The 19575-nt window shown below is 34.0% G+C and overlaps 1 protein-coding gene across 1 annotated transcript; it reads right to left on the bottom strand.

The window, feature by feature from the left end:
- Positions 1 to 2577: 2577 nt before the first annotated feature.
- LOC145587490 (benzyl alcohol O-benzoyltransferase-like) lies at positions 2578 to 17461 on the bottom strand. The gene is made up of 2 exons (XM_081644225.1): positions 17009 to 17461; positions 2578 to 3459 (listed from the first exon to the last, which is right to left on the bottom strand). Exons 1-2 carry the CDS (start codon positions 17459 to 17461, stop codon positions 2578 to 2580), a joined length of 1335 nt encoding a protein of 444 aa, XP_081500351.1.
- Positions 17462 to 19575: the final 2114 nt, after the last annotated feature.

Below are 19575 nucleotides of genomic sequence, written 5' to 3'. Positions count from 1 at the left end.
GAAAGATAAAGTTTGTTATTTAGGATTGATGTAAATATAAAATTGACTGCTATGCATGAGATTTAATAGAAATCAAATCAAGTTTGGCAAGCTAATTAATTAGAATAATTTAGTAAAGATAATCTTGAGTTTATGAAAAAGAATCAACTTAGGTTTTAGCTTATAAAATCTATTTTACTTGCTTTTATCCTTTTCATTAAAACTTCATCTTTTTTTATTCCGGTTTTATCAAAAGGTTTCTTGAAACAAAATCAGTTTTATTGCATTTATGTTTTAGCATGATAAATATGATAAATCTTTTTCAATCTTAAGCTCATCATTTCTTTAAACACCCTTCCTTGTTTGGTGATCTTCTCTAAAAATAAGAAGAATTGTATTCTAAGCAAAGTGTGAGTTTACTAAGCGTTTAAGACTGAGTTTAATGATAGACGGTTATTTAGATTAATGGATGAAAACAATGAACACATATTTTTTTTATTTTAAATATCTGATTTTAATTCTTAATTTCAATAATAATAAAAATAGAATTTCAAAAATAAATTGCTTAAAAAAACAATAGATTTCCGAAAATAATAATGCGAGTAAATGATTTTTGAAATTTATAAAAAATAAATAAATAAAAAATCAATTTCCTAAAACTCTACCAATGAACACGTGCCATGTCAACACAAATGATGATAGATTGACAGTGAGGACGTAAGACCCACTTTAAATTGACAGTGATGATAGATTGACAGTGAGGACGTAAGAGTCACTAGTTTTGTGCTCGGGCGATGTCCGGATTATTGATAAAATTTTTGGATAAATTTTTTGACTTTTGATAATAAATTATATTTAAATTAAACATACGATATCCTATCGCTTATTTATAGAGCAAAAGTTTTTGTATGCAATTGATGTACAGTAATAATGTTCCTGAACATCGAGGTAAATTTTATTGAATTAAGGGTAGCTTTTAGACTTTTTTGGGTAACTTTTATCAATTAATACTTTTATTTATATCAAGGTAATTTAAGGGTAACTTTTGATCATTTTAAGATAAATTTATAACGGATGTACTATCTTTTATTATACATCCGATTTTTCCAATGTTTGTTTTAATAGAATAGTGTACTTTTTGTAGTTTTGTTTGTAAATAGATATGTATGTTATTATTGACTTGAAATTATTGTTATTTAACTTAAATTATATTTACAAGAAATGAAATTATTTTTATCAAACTAAAATTATTTTTACTGATTCTCTATTATTTTTTCAACTAAATTAAATATAATATAAATATTTTGAGCGGCGTTTTAGAAAAGAGAAAGAAATGATAAATATGATAGAAATGGTTATTAGATGTAAAAGTAATTAATTTATAAAGACTAATTAAAAAAAGTAAGTGATGCATTAAAAAGAATAATTAAAAAAGGTAAGTTATGCATTAAAAAGAAAAAAAGTAAATGATAGAGCGTTTCTTTTTAACTGTAGGTTTTAAATAAGGAAAAAGGTATATATAGGCCTTAGGGCTGCATATAAGAAGCTAAAAGTGGAAAGAATTGACAATGTATAACTAATACTAAAATAGCTACCACTGATGTCATCTTTTTTTCAAAGTTGTACACGTGGCGTTATCTCATGAAAATATTTCCCGCTCAAATGCTTTTTTTTTTTTTTGAAACAAAATGCTAATTAATTTTAAATAGGTAATAGCTATTATTTAGGTACCTATTATTTTGGTAATTTATATTGATATTAGGTTGTTGGACTCTTTATAGGAGTTGTTAGCATAGTTAAGGTGAATTAAAGTGAACTTATGAACATTTTGAACTCAAAAAAATAGGAATACAAAATTTACAAAAATCCAAAGATAAATTACTGTGAAATCCGTGCATTAGCACGGGTGCTAACCTAGTAAATAAACATTTATTACACCGATTTACTCGTGAATTGTCAATAAATTCTCAATTTAATAATAAAAAATAAAGTATGTTAAATGCTTATATGCAATCCTAAGGGCTGCATATAGCATTACCTTTTAAATAACCTATTCTTTCAAAGCGATGAATAGCTATGTAAAGGAGGACTGGTGTGAGAAAAAACCTAAATACAATAGGTCAATAGTGAGGGTGAATGTAAAGGTGCAAGTATTATGGGGTGGTACGAAAGATAATAAAATAAAATGTATGTACCAAAATTGAACTGAAGTAGAATGGTAAAAGTGAGTATGTCATGTACATCAAATTAAAAACACAATTGACTTTTGACACTATTTATAAACTTAGTCAATACATTTCACACATTACACCATGAAAACCAAGCTTATTACTATCTCCGTTTTATAGTATTTGCAACGATTTGACATAAAGTAGAGAGAGAAAAATGTCTAATTATTACAAATAATATGAAACGGAGGTAATATTAGCCAATGCATTTCACACATTACACTTGTAAAGTGACCTTAGCTATAGTACAGGAACAACAATGTTTCTACAACTTGTTCTAATTTTAACCAAGCTTACTTTGTATTGTAAAATACAATTTTACAACAACAACAAAATTAAATTGTATGAATATACTAGAAAAGACCACCATTTAGGGGTGAGCTCGAAGCATATCCTGCAATTCCTTAACAAAAACATCCATTGACGTGGGAGGCAAGGAAATAGGCACCATAACCATAGTCTCTCCTTTCTTGTTCTTAAAAGATATAAAGAAGCTTGCATCCGGTACTGACCCATTACTAGCCGGCCCTCCGTAAATGGGTTTTCCCCACCCAAAATCCACGTCCGCAAACCCTAGATGCCTAAGGTCGGACACCACGTACGTTTGATGCACCGTGAAATGTGGCCTATTTTTGGTCACCATAAGGTCCATAATAGACATCATATATTCCTCATTCACTTCATTTTTAGTATTCCTTATTAACTCCAAAATATAGCCAACTTTATTGTTGCATATATCCCCTACATTAGCACAGACAGCCGGAAATGCACATGCATTTCCATAGTAACCTTTTTCAAGTGGGGGATCAAACTTGTTCCTCGCGTTAACAGCAAATTGTAAACGTACCTCGTCCTTAGGGTTAAGTCCAAGTGCTATGGTCCTACATCGCCATAGGGAAGCACTAAGGATATCGAAGGTGGAGAATTGTTTAGTATGTTGTGGTACATGGCGGCGTAGGGCAGCAAGCTCAGTAGGTCCAAAGAGGAAGGATTGTTGAACCAAGTTGGCTTGACCATTATTGGAGTGGTGGTTAGTTTCATGTTGGTCATACTCAGGGTGAGGGAAGCTGATTTTTGGGGATTCTCTAGCGAATAAGCGTTCGCGATCCCAAATAGGGCGGATGGAGGGAGCGGTAAAGCCTCTTCCCATCTCGCCTACGGTGTTCATTAGGTGCATAATGCCTGTTCCGTCGCTAAGGGTGTGGTTTGCTCGAAGGGCCACTATGAATCCTCCGCATTTGAGACGGGTTACCTATCACAAACAAATTAAATGTATGGATCAAAAACAAACAAATTAAATGTACTTGGTGATTATTAATATTCTTTAGATGTCACTCTTTATTTCATTTTAATTGTTACACTCCATATTTCATTAAAACTAGAAAAATAATTGAAGAACGCCATCGATTAATTAGCGAATTAATCTATGGTATTCCATGAAAATAAAAAGGTTCATGATTACTACTATCTCCGTCCCCAAAACTTCGACCTTTTGGGTTGATTTCGCGGTTATTAAGAAACTTAAATAAAAAAAAAATAAAAACATATTGGTAAGATAAATTTACATGGGGTTTGTAAAAAAGTAGAGAGATAAAGTGTTAAAAATACATGAAAAAACAAAATTTTATATGGAAAAGCTAATTTTGCACAAATATTGTTGTAAATTGGTGGATATTTTAATGCAAATGGGTCGATCATTTTGGGACTAAAATTAGGCCAAAAGGGTCGAAGTTTTAGAGACGGAGGGAGTATGTGTATAAATCCGTATTTTGGTGTTATCTATAAAATATTTTACATCAAAATTAATAAACCATACAAGTAATCCCTCCAATTCTCCATCCCAAATTAACTATGGTCTTTAAGACTGTAACTAATGCTTATATAAAACCAATATTTACAAACTTTGATCACAAATTAGAAATTACCATGATCAATTTATAACGGAAAAAAAAAAACAATAATATTGTGTTAGATTTAGTGAACTTTCAACCTATCAGCTATAATATATACTACTATGTAGTATATAATCTTTTAATGTTGATATAATTTGTCTTTTAAAAAAAACCCATCATTTATGCTTAAAGGTGTAATTCAAAAGATGTGAAACACGTTTATGTCAATTAATTTGAATGGGATAAAATAATCGAATAATACTTGTCGCATACTCGCACTATCAGTAATGAAGTTCTTTTGCCACAATATAACACGCGATGTGGACCACTATTACATTAAATGAAATACTTAATGGACCACTATTATTAAGTAACATATCATCATTGTGGGTTTAAAGATAATAACATTATCTCAAATGTTGATCTTAAGTTTTGATGATGACTCAAGGAACCTAAGCAAACCCATTAGGGCTTTAACATTTGTCTATTAGCTTTGATATGTTGACAGATTTTATATGCAACGAATTTCTAGAGTCAGAATGGAGCATGGTACAAGGTCAAAGGAAGAGCTTTGGATGAGCATAAAAGACAATCAGAAGCCAAGTTCCTTGAGTGAGGAACTGAAGCTCCAGAGTCGAAGCTTCACTGAGTTCCAAAAAGTCTATTGTAACTTTATTATTTATTTTAGGCTTCTTGTATATATGTTAAGTACTTTGATTATTGATAGGATTTTAAGTGGATTTAATTTCAGTTTATAAAGATTTTATTTTCCTTGTTTAAAAAAATTCTATTTTATTTTCGGAAAATTATCTTTTAAACTATTCTATTTATTTAAAGATTTTCTGTTTTAATTCTATCCTAATATTTTGGAAAATCTGACTTGGTAAAATCTCCTTTGAAAACTCTTTTTAAACGGATCTTTTACTTGGTCAAGGAGGTTGAGAAATTTAAGGAAGCAGTAAACCACTTCCTTCAGTATACTTCAGCTTGTTGCCCAAGCCTCCACGAACTGCACTTCCTAGTTTCATGGGAGTTGTGGTGAAGTGGGAGTTAAGGCAGACGTGGGAGTTTTCAACTGATTTCCTCTAGTATAAATAGAATTAGTTTTCTATTTTGAAAAGCACACTTGAGCATTACAATCTTCTAAGCTTTTCGAAAAGAGTCAAAATCCACTTAAGTCCTTGAGTGTCTTTGTACTTAGCATCTTAGAGTTTTAATTCGAGTTGTATTGGGGAAGAGTTTGGGTAAACTTTAGAGTGTTGAGATTGCTTTGAGTGAAGCAAGGAGAAAAAGAGAGATTTGAGAGCTCAACTGATTGAGGGATCAATTGAGGGGGAACTTAAGTTCGTAGAGGAACTTGAGTTTAGAGTCTTAATTTGTAATAGGTTGTTTGCCCTATTATTATTAAGAATTGAGTTTAAAATCCCTTGTGGTTGTGGTTTTTCTTCTTGATTAGGGCCAAGAAGTTTTCCACGTAAAATCTCTCTTGCACTTTAAAGTTTTTGTTTAAGTTTCTTTAAGACTTCCGCAAAAATTACCCCAGTTCCTCCACAATACAATTCACCCCCCCTCTTGTATTGTTCATTCGAGTCAACAATTGGTATCAAAGCTGGTTCCTCGAAGAAATCAGGAAACCCTGACGAGTTAAGTTCCTGGAATCAAGATGAACAATCACGAGAAACTGGAAGAAGGTTACTCTACGCAGCGTCCTCCTATGTTCAATGGGAAATTCTACACCTATTGGAAGAACAGGATGGAGATCTTTATCAAAGCTGACAACTACCAGGTTTGGAGAGTCATCGAAGTTGGTGATTTTGAAATTACCAAAACCAACAGTGAAAATGAGGTAGTACCTAAACCTAAATCTGAGTTTGATAAGGAAGATTTTGAAAAAAATGGAAATTAATGCACTTGCTGTTAAATTACTTCATTGTGGTCTTGGACCCCATGAATACAATCGTGTTATGGGTTGTAAAAATGCTAAAGAAATTTGGGATTTACTTCAAGTAACTCATGAAGGAACTAACGAAGTGAAACGCTCTAAAATTGACTTGCTTATGTCAAAATATGAACGGTTTGAAATGCAACCAAAAGAATCAATTCAGGAAATGTTAACTAGATTTACTAACATTATTAATGAGCTTGTTTCTCTTGGAAAGCAAATCGCTATTAATGAGCAGGTCAGGAAAGTTCTAAGAAGCCTCCCTCAAGATGAGAGATGGAGAGCCAAGGTAACAGCCTTACAAGAAACAAAGGACTTCAGAAAGTTCAACATTGAGCAACTTGCTGGTTCCCTCATGACCCATGAGTTGCACCTAGGAACAACCAACAGTGAAGGAAACCGAGGAAAAGGCTTGGCTCTCAAAGCTGGAGATCAAGAAGAATCTGAAGTAGATGAAGAAGAGGCTGCTGTGCTGGTGAGAAGGTTCAAAAGAATGTTCAACAGAAACAACAGGTCAAGGAACTTCACCAAGAAACCCTCTACTTCAAAGGCTGACTCTGGTTGTCACAAATGTGGATCACTGGAACACTTCATTCGTGAGTGTCCACTTTGGGAAACAGAGAAAGGTAAAGGGAAGGCAAAGGAACAAGTTAAGAGCAACTACAACAAAACTCCTTTCAACAAAACAGACATTAGGAAGGCTATGATAGCTGCGTGGGGAGATTCTGAAAGTGAGGATGAAGAGGAACAACCTGAAGAAGAAACAGCTCATCTGTGTTTAATGGCCAAACGTGATGACAAGGCTTACAATGATGAGCTTGCTAAAGAGGTATTCCTTGATCCTAATGTACTTAAAACTTATACTAAAGATGCTCTCATTGATTTAGTGTTTGAAATGGAAGATGAATGGACTCACACTAGTGTTCGTCTAGGTGAGTGTCAAAGAGCTCTCAAAGTCTGCAAGGAACACAGTACGTGGATTGAAAATCAACGAACTGATGTGCAAAGCAGATTTTTTAAACTTTTTGACAAGAATCTTCTCTTAAAAGAAATGAATGAGAAACTCAAGTTTGAAAATATTATGGTTAATGTAGAACTGACTCAATACAAACTAGCTAATGCTGAAGTATCTCCAAGTTCCTCCTCTGAATCTTTGCCTAAATTTAATGAGGATTTTGAAAAATTAAAATTTGATCTTGATGAGTTAAGAATTGAAAAGGCAAAATTGGAGAAGGAACTTGAGCTTCGAAAAGAAAGATGCATTAGTCATGTTGGAATTCCTAAGTGGATTGAGAATGCTCAAACCAAAAGAACTGAAGGTGTAGGATTCATACGTTCTAAGCATAAGGGCAAGAAAAAATATGTAGACCTGCCTAGCTATAAAGTATGTACCTTCTGTGGTAAAACTGGTCATCTTGTTGCTACTTGCAACAAGAAGGAACAGTCTGTTAACAAAAATGTTAGGCAAGTTTGGGTAAAGAAATCTGATATTGCTTCAACGTCCAAGGAACCCAAGGAAACCTAGGTTCCTGAATCTAACCAATGAGTTCTTTTGCAGGTCCTAGTGAGGGGGAACAACACGTGGTACCTCGACAGTGGTTGTTCAAAGCATATGACAGGAGACAAATCAAAGTTTCTCTCACTAGAGGCCTATCCAGGAGGAACTGTGACCTTTGGAGACAACAAGAAGGGTGAAGTAATTGCTAAAGGAAAAGTAGGAAGGTCCAGTTCTCATTCAATAGAAAATGTACTTTTGGTCGAGGGTTTAATGCACAATTTGCTGAGCATATCACAATTTTGTGATAAAGGAAACTCTGTAAGTTTTACCTCTGATTCATGCAACATCATTAATGATAAAACAGGAAGGGTTGTTCTTGAAGGAACTAGAAAAGGGAACACATACATTGTGGATCTGAATTCTGTTCCAAGGAACAACCTTACCTGCCTGAGTGCCATTAATGATGATCCTTTATTATGGCATAGACGTTTTAGACATGCTAGCTTCTCACTCATGGATAAACTTAGAGCAAGGAAATTGGTCATAGGGCTTCCCTCAGTCAAGTTCCTCATACAACATATCTGTGATGCATGTGTGAGAGGCAAGCAAGTCAGGTCCTCTTTCAAAAGCAAAAACATGGTCAGCACCACAAAGCCATTGGAGCTAATCCATATGGATTTGTGTGGCCCCATGCGTGTTCAAAATAGAAGTGGAAAGAAATATGTTTTAGTTATTATTGATGATTTTTCTAGATTTACTTGGGTGATTTTCTTATCTAGCAAGGATGAGACTTTTGATGAATTTGTGTCCTTTGCCAAAAGAGTTCAAAAGTCAAGTGGAAATCAAATTATCCACATTCGATCAGATCATGGAACAGAGTTTGAGAATTCAAGATTCGATGACTTTTGCAAAGAAAATGGCATGGATCATAACTTTTCAGCTCCAAGAACTCCTCAACAGAACTGAGTTGTTGAAAGGAAGAACAGGACTCTAGAAGACATGGCAAGAACTATGCTCATAGCAAGTGGTCTTCCAAGGAACTTCTGGGCTGAAGCTATTAATACTGCTTGTTATATTATTAATAGAGTTATGATGAGACCAATCATCAATAACCCTCCTTATGAACTGTTTAAGGGCAGAAAACCCAATATTTCTCACTTTCGAGCTTTTGGATGCAGGTGTTTTGTCCATAATAATGGGAAAAGGAACATAGGAAAATTTGATGAAAGAAGTGATGAAGCTGTGTTCCTTGGCTATGCATCAAATAGCAAGGCTTACAGAGTTTACAATAAAAATACATTGTGTGTAGAAGAAAGCATTCATGTGATATTTGATGAATCTAATATGTTTATGAATGTACAAGAACAAGACAATAATGATTATGAAATTGGAATGATTAGAGACAGGGAAGAAGAGGAAGAAGCCTCCAAGCAAACTAAGGAAGTAAGAGAGGAACCTGAGCAAAAACATCAAGAAAATGCTGAAGTTCCTGATCAAGAAACCCCGGAGGAACAAGATCATGGAGAATCCGGCAACGAGGAAAACGCAGAAGAAACCGAAGAAGAAGTGCCTCAAATTGGAGTTCCTGCTAGAGAGTTTCATCCAAAGCCATTCAAATATCAAGGCTCTCATCCAACAGATCTTATTATAAGTGATATTGGTAGAGGAACTCAGACCAGATCACAGATGAGGAACTTCTGTGCCTTCCAAGCCTTCTTATCCATAATTGAGCCAAGAAATCATGATGAAGCTCTGAAGGATGCTGACTGGATAATTGCCATGCAAGATGAACTCAATGAGTTCGAAAGGAACAAGGTCTGGCATCTTGAAGAGAAACCAGAACATAAAAAGGTTATAGGGCTCAAGTGGGTGTTCAGGAACAAGCTGGATGAATATGGAACAATTGTGAGAAACAAGGCCAGACTTGTTGTGAAGGGCTACAATCATCAAGAAGGTATTGATTTCGAAGAAAATTTTGCTCCCGTTGCTAGATTAGAAGCTATTAGAATGTTAATTGCTTTCGCTTCTTTCATGGGTTTCAAACTGTATCAAATGGATGTTAAATGTGCTTTCCTTGAAGAGGAGGTGTTCGTAGAACAACCTCCTGGTTTTGAAAATCCCCAATTTCCTAATCATGTCTTTAAGCTTGATAAAGATTTTTATGGGCTGAAACAAGCTCCTAGAGCTTGGTATGAAAGGCTCTCTAAGTTCCTTCTTCAAAATGATTTTAAAAGAGGAAAAGTAGATAAAACTTTGTTTTTAAAATCTGAAGGAACTGACTTACTAGTTGTTCAAATATATGTTGATGATATTATTTTTAGAGCAACTAACGAAAACTTGTGCAAGTACTTTGCTGAGCTAATGAGTGGTGAATTTGAGATGAGCATGATGGGGGAACTCAACTTCTTTCTTGGACTACAAATCAAACAAACAGAAAGAGGTATTGCAATTCACCAACAAAAGTATGTCAAAGAACTACTGAAGAAATATAATCTTGACCAAGCAAAGACCAACCTTACACCTATGGGAACAGGCACAAGGTTAGATGAAGATCTACAAGGAACTAGTGTAGATCAAACTGGATACAGAGGTATGATTGGATCTCTTTTATACTTAACTGCTAGTAGACCTGATATAGCATTTAGTGTTGGCTTATGTGCAAGGTTCAATCTAATCCTAAAGAGTCACATCTTACAGCAGTGAAAAGGATCCTACGATACCTCAAAGGAACTGACCATCTTTGTCTCTTCTATCCTAGAAGTGATACTTTTGATTTAAAAGGTTTTGCAGATGCTGACTATGCAGGGGATCTGGTGAACAGAAAAAGTACTTCAGGGATGATTCAGTTTCTTGGGCCATGTCTAGTTTCTTGGGGATCCAAGAAACAGAATACAGTGGCCTTGTCAACTGCTGAAGCTGAATATGTGGCAGCTGCTGCTTGTTGTTCTCAAGTACTCTGGATAAAACAACAACTAAGAGACTATGGTATGAAGTATAATTGCATTCCTATTTACTGTGATAATACTAGTGCCATATGCATTTCAAAAGATCCAGTTCATCATTCTCGCGTGAAGCATATTCATATAAGGCATCATTTTCTTAAGGATAATGTGGAAAAAGGCTTAATTAAATTAGATTTTTGTGAGACTGAAAATCAAATTGCTGACATTCTTACTAAGCCTTTGAGCAGGGACAAATTTGAAAAGATGCGCATGGAACTTGGTATGATACAATTGAGTTAGAAGACCTCAAGTTTCCCCAAGGTATAAGTCAATCGTGCATGCATTATATGTGTCTTACACAATGTGTATATGTGAAAACATAGTCCTGAGTATTAGAATGTATGGCAATACATATGGGATTGTGGCTGTATGTGAAGAAATCAAATTGCACTTGCTTATCTAAATTACTAACAAGCTATGTTGATTTGTTCCAAGTTCCTCCTAATATTTTCATAAGATTTCGTTCTACCACTTCTTGAATTAACTAGCTAGTCAGTTAATTAATTTTTATCTTCTGAAAAAATCTTATCTTTTTATTTTTGAATTAATCTCTCAAGTTTATCTTTTTAAATTCAAATCTATCTTCAATTAAATACCCTAGTCTTTTCGAATTCAATTCAAGTTTCTGATCAAAAACTTCTCTATTTAATCAAGACTCTTCATGTCAAATCACATTAATTGAATCTTCCGTTTTAATCTGACCAAGTGAAAAGTAATTTTTCTATCCTTCTTCAAACGAAACATACCCCATTCAATTCACCTTCTACACTATTCCACCGACCTAATTCACCTCTCAGAATTCACCTCACTATAAAATGAAACCAAACCCTAACCACTGTTCCTCACCACCCTACTCCGTAAAATACACACTTGTCTTCAGTGATTCTTCTCCAGTTCCCATGGAAATCTCACCAAAAATCCAAAATTCACCTCAAAAAGCACCACCCATGGAAGTTGAGACTGAAACCTCAACTCAAGCTATTGCTGAAACCCCATAAAACAAACCCATGGCTCGCAGTGATTCGAAGAAGAGGAAGATAGAAGAGGAATTGGACTACGAGGAACTCGGTGAACCGATTCAGGGGGAAAAATCAAAGTCACCTGCTGTCAAGAGGCTTGAAGCAAGCTCTGATCGATTCATCGCTAGTCTCTGCATTAATCTCAAGTGGTGTGAGATAAGTAAGTATACTGAACTTCTTGATATTCTTGAAGCTTAAAATTGGGCTAAGTTGTTTAGTGAATGTTATGACAATGTGATTGCTCATGCTCCATTAAAAGAATTTTGTGCAAATTTTAAGAATGTGAATGGTGTGTGTACTAGCCGAGTTAAAAATAAGAAAAATAGTTTTGATGCTGATGATTTGGCTGCTGTGTTTGGAACTCCTAATGAGGGGTTTGATGAGTATTTTAAAGGTGAAACTGAATTAAGTGTTGATGACGTTTCTATTGAAAAGATTGTTGAGTCAATTGGGGGTAAAGCTTCCAAAGTGAAAACCAACCATAACCTGTTCTCTCCTATCCAAAAATTGCTGTTTATCTTTGTTCATATGGCCATAATACCAAGAACTCAGCACATGAATGAGGCTAATCACCTTGATGCTGTGCTCATGTACTGCCTTGAAAATAAAATACAAATAAACTTCCTTTCCCTAATGATCCAGCACCTCTCTCACTGCATCGCCAACCATTTGAAGGTTAGATATGCTAACTTGTTGATCACTCTCCTAGAAAGTTGTGGTGTCTCCATGACTAATTATGAAAGCCTCAAGCTAAAAACAAACCATTATGTGCAACCAAGAACCCTTGAGGCCAGAAACCTAACTGTTGTAAATGGAGTAACCCAATTCCTCTCCAGATCTCTCCCAAAAACCAAGCAGGATGAAGGTAGTGTGAAGAAATTGGAGGAAGAGGAGTTGGATAGATGGCTGGAAGGGGAGGACAGTGAGGGTGAGGGAGAAAAGAAGACTAAGGAAGTGCTCATAATGCCTGCAAAGAGTGCTCCTAGTGTTGGAAAGAGGAAGAGTACAAGGTTGGCTTTTAGGCCAAAAGGAAAAGACAAGGCTGAATCTACTGCTGTAGTAGATTTATGTGATGAAAAGGGAGAAGAGAGAACTTTTGTTCAGGGGAACAGGGCACTTTCACTGAGGCTGCAGTTCAAGTAGAAGATGAGGTGGGGTTGACTGGTCTTGGTTCTGTCAGCTCTACTCTACAATTGAGGGCTCTCAAGGATACAGTGCAGACGCTTGTTGATGCTCAGCTTGTTCTAGTTCAGAGGATTGAGTCTCTAGAGAAGATGGTGTCAGACTTGGCAAAGGCTTCTACTGAGCTCACATCAGCAGTGCAGCAGAGCACCTCCACTATATCTCAAGGGCAGTCAGATCTTTTGAAGAAGCTGGAGGATCTGGTCATTGAAGAAGTTCTAGCAGAAGATGCAGGAGAAGAGCATCTATCCTCTGCCCCTGAAGCCTAATTCTGTTTCTCTTATGTCTTAGCTATCAAACTTTTTATCTTTGAACTTGGTCTGGATTGAACATTGTTTCTTTTGGTCTGTAAACACTTAAAACAGGGTATTTTGCTTTTTGGATGTTCTGGAGGAACATCAGTTTGTTTATATGGATGTTGCATGCTTGCTTTCTGACTATTTGCATACTATTTCTGCCTATATGTGCTTTGTTCTATGCTTTGGACACAAACCATTATCATGGTGCTGTGTTTAGATATATATATTTGTGTGCATTAATTTTGATGAACGCCAAAAGGGGGAAAAGAAGGCAAACTCAATTGTTGACAAGCTCTCCATCCATCTAAAACTAGAAGGTATAATTTTTCATTTCATTCATTTCCTTGTTAATTTTTAAAACTAGTTCATTTTTATTTTAAGTTTTTTTTTTCTTTTTCTGATTGTCTTTCAATTTTATTTTATGAGTTTGCTTAGGTTTGTCATTCATCAAAAAGGGGGAATATTGTTGATCTTAAGTTTTAAGATGACTCTAGGAACCTAAGCAAACCCATTAGGGCTTTAACATTTGTCTATTAGCTTTGATATGTTGACATATTTTATATGCAACGAAGTTCTAGAGTCAGAATGGAGCATGGAACAAGGTCAAAGGAAGAGCTTTGGATGAGCATAGAAGACAATCAGAAGCCAAGTTCCTTGAGTGAGGAACTGAAGCTCCAGAGTCGAAGCTTCACTGAGTTCCAAGAAGTCTATTGTAACTTTATTATTTATTTTAGGCTTCTTGTATATATGTTAAGTACTTTGATTATTGATAGGATTTTAAGTGGATTTAATTTCAGTTTATAAAGATTTTATTTTCCTTGTTTAAAAAGATTCTATTTTATTTTCGGAAAATTATCTTTTAAACTATTCTATTTATTTAAAGATTTTCTGTTTTAATTCTATCCTAATATTTTGGAAAATCTGACTTGGTAAAATCTCCTTTGAAAACTCTTTTTAAACGGATCTTTTACTTGGTCAAGGAGGTTGAGAAATTTAAGGAAGCAGTAAACCACTTCCTTCAGTATACTTCAGCTTGTTGCCCAAGCCTCCACGAACTGCACTTCCTAGTTTCATGGGAGTTGTGGTGAAGTGGGAGTTAAGGCAGACGTGGGAGTTTTCAACTGATTTCCTCTAGTATAAATAGAATTAGTTTTCTATTTTGAAAAGCACACTTGAGCATTACAATCTTCTAAGCTTTTCGAAAAGAGTCAAAATCCACTTAAGTCCTTGAGTGTCTTTGTACTTAGCATCTTAGAGTTTTAATTCGAGTTGTATTGGGGAAGAGTTTGGGTAAACTCTAGAGTGTTGAGATTGCTTTGAGTGAAGCAAGGAGAAAAAGAGAGATTTGAGAGCTCAACTGATTGAGGGATCAATTGAGGGGGAACTTAAGTTCGTAGAGGAACTTGAGTTTAGAGTCTTAATTTGTAATAGGTTGTTTGCCCTATTATTATTAAGAATTGAGTTTAAAATCCCTTGTGGTTGTGGTTTTTCTTCTTGATTAGGGCCAAGAAGTTTTCCACGTAAAATCTCTCTTGCACTTTAAAGTTTTTGTTTAAGTTTCTTTTAGAATTCCGCAAAAATTACCCCAATTCCTCCACAATACAATTCACCCCCCCTCTTGTATTGTTCATTCGAGTCAACATCAAACTATATAAAATACGATATATGTCCTTTTCAAATGAATTGAAGATAAGCGTGAAGTACTTGATGTAAAGCAGCAACAAAATTTAGTGTTTTGAGTGACATTATAGATATATCACATATGCATACGTGCACGGCAATAAGTTTTGGAGTAGCTAGGTGTACTTTTTGTATTTTGGCTAAGTTAAAACACTACTTAATTTAAGATGTAATGGCTACCTAATTAAATTGTAGTACGTGAAGTCGTGAATGATAGCTTTTAACTTCGATAATGGTGTTTAACAAAATTAACTTTTAAATTAGTACGTGTTTGTCAAAATTAAAAATACTTAGCTTATTTCTTCTTTAAAGTATCATACACAATAAATTTTTAGTTTATCATTTTAAATCAACAACTAATTTATGTCGAATACCTTCATCAAACAACTAAATTGACAACTCTTGACCAAGTAATCCCGACCACAGTACGGTATGACCAGCCACACATAAAAGTTTGTGAGATAAAATATTATCTTTTCATATTACGAATTTTATCTAAATATGAGAAACAGAGTTAATAATTCATTTTATAATAAAAAAAATTCAAGTAGTAAGCAAGCGAATATCACAAAGTTTATTTAATAAATATATATTAGTATAATATTTTATTTGAAAAAATACAAACAAAACCGTGCATCACACGGACTTTATCTAGTAAGGGCATGTTCACATTTACTGAACTGAACTTAACTGAACTGATTGGAGCTGAACTAAACTGATTGGAGCTTAACTGAACTAAACTGAACTGAACTGATTGGAGCTGAACTGAACTGAACTGAGCTGAAATGAATATTTTATGAGAGAGGGAAATTAAGAGCTGAACTGAACTGATTGGAACTAAACTGAACTGAACTGAAATTAAGTACATGTGAACATGCCCTAACTTAATAAGAGGGAAATCATATTCTAATTTACTAGCTTATTCAGTAGCATATCAGGTATTTTTTTTTTACAAAAAATCGTATTTATGATTTTTTTTTTTATATAAATTATGTATTGTCATTCAATTAATATATTTGTTTGTGCAATTTACATGATTGTGATTAGTTGCTTACTTGGTTAACATGTTAATTTTATTTAATAATTTGGGCTTTTTTTTTTTCAATGTACCTTTATGCTAATTGCTTGCATTTAATATGAAATACCAAACTTTTAGGGTTATATTCTTTTTTTTTTTTTTTTTTTTTTTTTTTTTTTTTTTTTGTTTTACTTGCTAATATTTAATTTGATAATTATTGTTTTTGTATAAATATAGGTAAATCATGAAATCAAGAACACTAGATTTTTTTTTATATAAAAAAGCTAATAATCAGCAACAAGAGGGTTTCACTTCAAAGGCAAGTTTTGATTTTTTTAATTAATTTTTTTATCCATTAATTAAAAAAGGGTTATATTCTTTTTTGTTTTTATTTTACTTGCTAATATTAATTTTTTTAATTAATACTGAGGACTTTAAAATCCTGACTTTATCCTTGGCCCATGCCATCCTAGTTTTATTCTAGATTTCAAATCTATACCATTTTTTGAACCAAACAAAAAAAGTAAGTTTTTTGGTATGAGAAAAATCAGAGTTCTTTGCGTTTCTTATGAGATTTTGCGTGTGCATGCAAATTTATTCCACTTCAGTGATGTTGAACTAGTTGACAAATTTCATTGTGTTTGTTTCAGACTTTTAGTATTCTTTAAAATTTTGAGCTATGTGAGAGTCACTGAGTCAATGTATATAAATTTAACTAAAATGTTTACTGCATCTATTCACTAGATAGTTGACATATAACCCACTATTGATAGACTATTAATAAATATGAAGTTATATAATAATTTGATTTTGTTTTTGAATTATTGAACATATTATTACTTATTTAACAATAAATTAAATCTGTAGACCTTTTTATAACTAAAATTATTTGAACCTAATTTTTTTTAAAGAATATATTATTCTATAACTTATTTTTGTGGCCAACATACTAGACTCATTCATCTAGAACAAAATTTATAAACTAAATAGGCCCTGAAACTAAAGGTTTGAAAATTACCGAACTATATATAGTTTTAAAATCATAATCATACTCATACTACAGTTTAAAATTTATCAACAATCATTGTACAAGCTAGTACCACACACTGACACACATAAAAACCTATGTATTATATTTATTATATTATCAAATTCAGATCAATTAAGGGTGTTAAAGCTAGCTAGGGATTATACAGGCCTGATCTGGACTGAATCCTGCTACTAGATCCAATTTTGTTTTCAATACGTAAAATATTTAATACAAAGTACCTGAATTATGAGCAAAGGAGTGCCTAGCATTCTATTAGTGCCAGGAATGTCATAAAGCAACTCCTCCAAGGGGAATGGAGGATGAATCTCATCACCAAAATCCTCAAGTGTTGCATTTGCCTCAGCCTCGATGAAGGGTACACCCTCACCGGTGCAATCAACAACGAGTTTTCTATTTGGTCCCTCTACTAGCCGACCAGCATAAGGGTAGAAAAACACAAGAGCCTTAGCTAGCCCATCCTTTACAACCTTCACCGGGTCTTTCCCATGCATGAAAGAGTCAGCCCGGTAAAACATAGTTGCTGGCATATGAAATCGGAGTCCCTCTTGGTCATCAATGTCTGAAAGTGGTTTTTGTTGTCGTGGTGTAGGCTCAGCTGGACACACAAGCTTCGGCTCCCCTCGTGTTACATTTAACACAAGGGGATTAGTGTCTTGCGCCATAAGAGCCATAATGATAGATCAATTCTCAAGTATTTTGAAATTAATTAAGTGTGCAACGTCAAAGCTATGACTATAACATTTATAGATGTAAGTTGTAGCAAATAGGCCAGTTAATTACGTCTAGATATATGCATGGAATATTATGTGCATGCTTTGTTTTGTGTTAGGTGCATGGAGTAACGCTATCAACAAGATCACGTCATATATCATAAATTAATACGTACTAATATTATTTTTATGTGTTACTAGTATAAAATAAAGGGTTGGGGTTGGTGTGGTTCTGAGGTAGCATGGGTTGGTAAGATGCGCCGGTATTTTGGTATTTTGTCAATCTTAGATAAATGGTCTTTTAGACTCAAGTGTTGTAGGAATAACACGCAATTTTTTCTTAAAATTGGACTAATTTTCATCCATCCACGTTAGCTTGTGTGTCCGATTTAATATGATATAGAGCATTTTACAATTAAGGTCGTTCACACCTACGAATTTTACTCATGATGTTTTTATTATTGTCGTACCAACTTTTTATTAGAGACAATTTTTATTTTGTGTTTGTTTGGTTGACAATAAAAATATTAAAAATAAAATAAAGTTTATAAGAATTGAAAAGTCATTTACAAAGTAATTGGTTGGTTAACACCTGTTTTTGGAAACAGAATTCTACTCGGTGTGTAAGGGTATTTTGGGTATCAAGATATTTAAGGTTTGATGTCCAACGTCCGAACATACTTGAGCTATGCCTTGCAAGGATGTCTGAGATCGAGCTATGCTTGCAAGAAAGAGATAGTAAGCTGTCCTGGGGGGTTGACCCGAAAATGCCCATCCGACGCTCAAGTCAATGAAATGTACTTTTTAGAGAGAGAATGAGAGATATTAAAATAAGTTCTATCACTAATCATTGGTTGCTATTTATAGATGTACTTTCAAGTGGCAAAACTTGGACAGATTAATAATAACCTGTACTTTCTAATGATTAATAGATGATGGACAGGATCAAATTGGGTTTCAAACGTGGTCCGGGGTAACAAGTAATAACATAAGGGGCTTTACACCAGTGCTCCCTTTGTCTTTTTGGTTAGTATCTTTCCAAGCCTAACAAGGTCAGGGGTTCGAGGGTTGGTAGGACATAGGGACTTTACAGTTACCATGAATTTATCTTCAAAAAATCAAAGGTCATGTTAAACAGAAATCATAACTTCATCCGCCAAATTTCACCATTAATCATGTCCTTTGTACTTTTCATCCATAAATTGTAATCTAACGCTACCGGGTATAGTTATTCCGTATTATATACTATGTGTATGGAAATTAACCAATCTCCTATTGAAAGAAAGGTTTGTTGGAAACCAGGTGTGAAAATTGAAACTTATACGGAGTATGTCAAGACGTTAATTAAGTACGTTAATGGAGAAGTAGCTTTTTTTTTGATTGGGTAACCGTAGTTTTTGATTAGTTTTTTTTGCTTTGAATTTTTATTTTATTTTATTTTTTTTTGGTTAAAAAATAAAGGGTCAAATAAATGAATGGATAAGATTTCCTCCTAAAAGATAGGGATTAGATTGAAAACTAATACAATGGTCACAATTTTTGGGTAGCCATTCAATAATCAAAATTACCCAACCTATTATTTCACCTGCGCAACTTCTAAATTCTTTATTTTTCTTATATTATTCACCTTTCTTTATTATGCCTAGAGGTGGCAAAACTGAACTGATTCGAAAAAAAAATCATCCGTTTCGATTTGTAATCGATCCGATTTGACCCGAGAAATTCAAGACCCAAATCCAATTTGTTACCAACCAGAATTTAATCCGAATCCTCGATCTGAACTTTACCTGGAACTGATTTGACTCGACTTGAACTCAACCCGAACCCGATATGACATGACTTGAACTTAAACCGAACCGATTTGAACTGATATTAACCTGACCCGATTTTAAATCGATCCGATTTTAACCCGGCCATAATTTTAAATCTAACCTATTACTGACCTTTTTTCAAGTTCTTATACTACTATATATATTTATAAATTTACTAATTATTAATAAGTTAGAAAGTCTAAAACTCTAACAAATATCTTACACAAATTCAATTAGGGCATGTTCTGATTTACTAAAAACAAC

Source organism: Chenopodium album, chromosome 17, assembly GCF_948465745.1.
Source record: "Chenopodium album chromosome 17, dcCheAlbu1.1, whole genome shotgun sequence".
NCBI classification, from domain to species: domain Eukaryota; kingdom Viridiplantae; phylum Streptophyta; class Magnoliopsida; order Caryophyllales; family Amaranthaceae; genus Chenopodium; species Chenopodium album.
The sequence above is the reverse complement of the archived record's forward strand: the minus strand, read 5'-3'. Positions and strand labels throughout refer to the sequence as shown.

Excerpts from the sequence above, each read along its gene's own strand:
- LOC145587490 (XM_081644225.1), bottom strand. The coding sequence starts at position 17,461 with ATGGCTCTTATGGCGCAAGACACTAATCCCCTTGTGTTAAATGTAACA. Across the intron at positions 3,460-17,008 it reads CTCCTTTGCTCATAATTCAG|GTAACCCGTCTCAAATGCGG; the intron begins GTACTTTGTATT and ends TGTTTGTGATAG.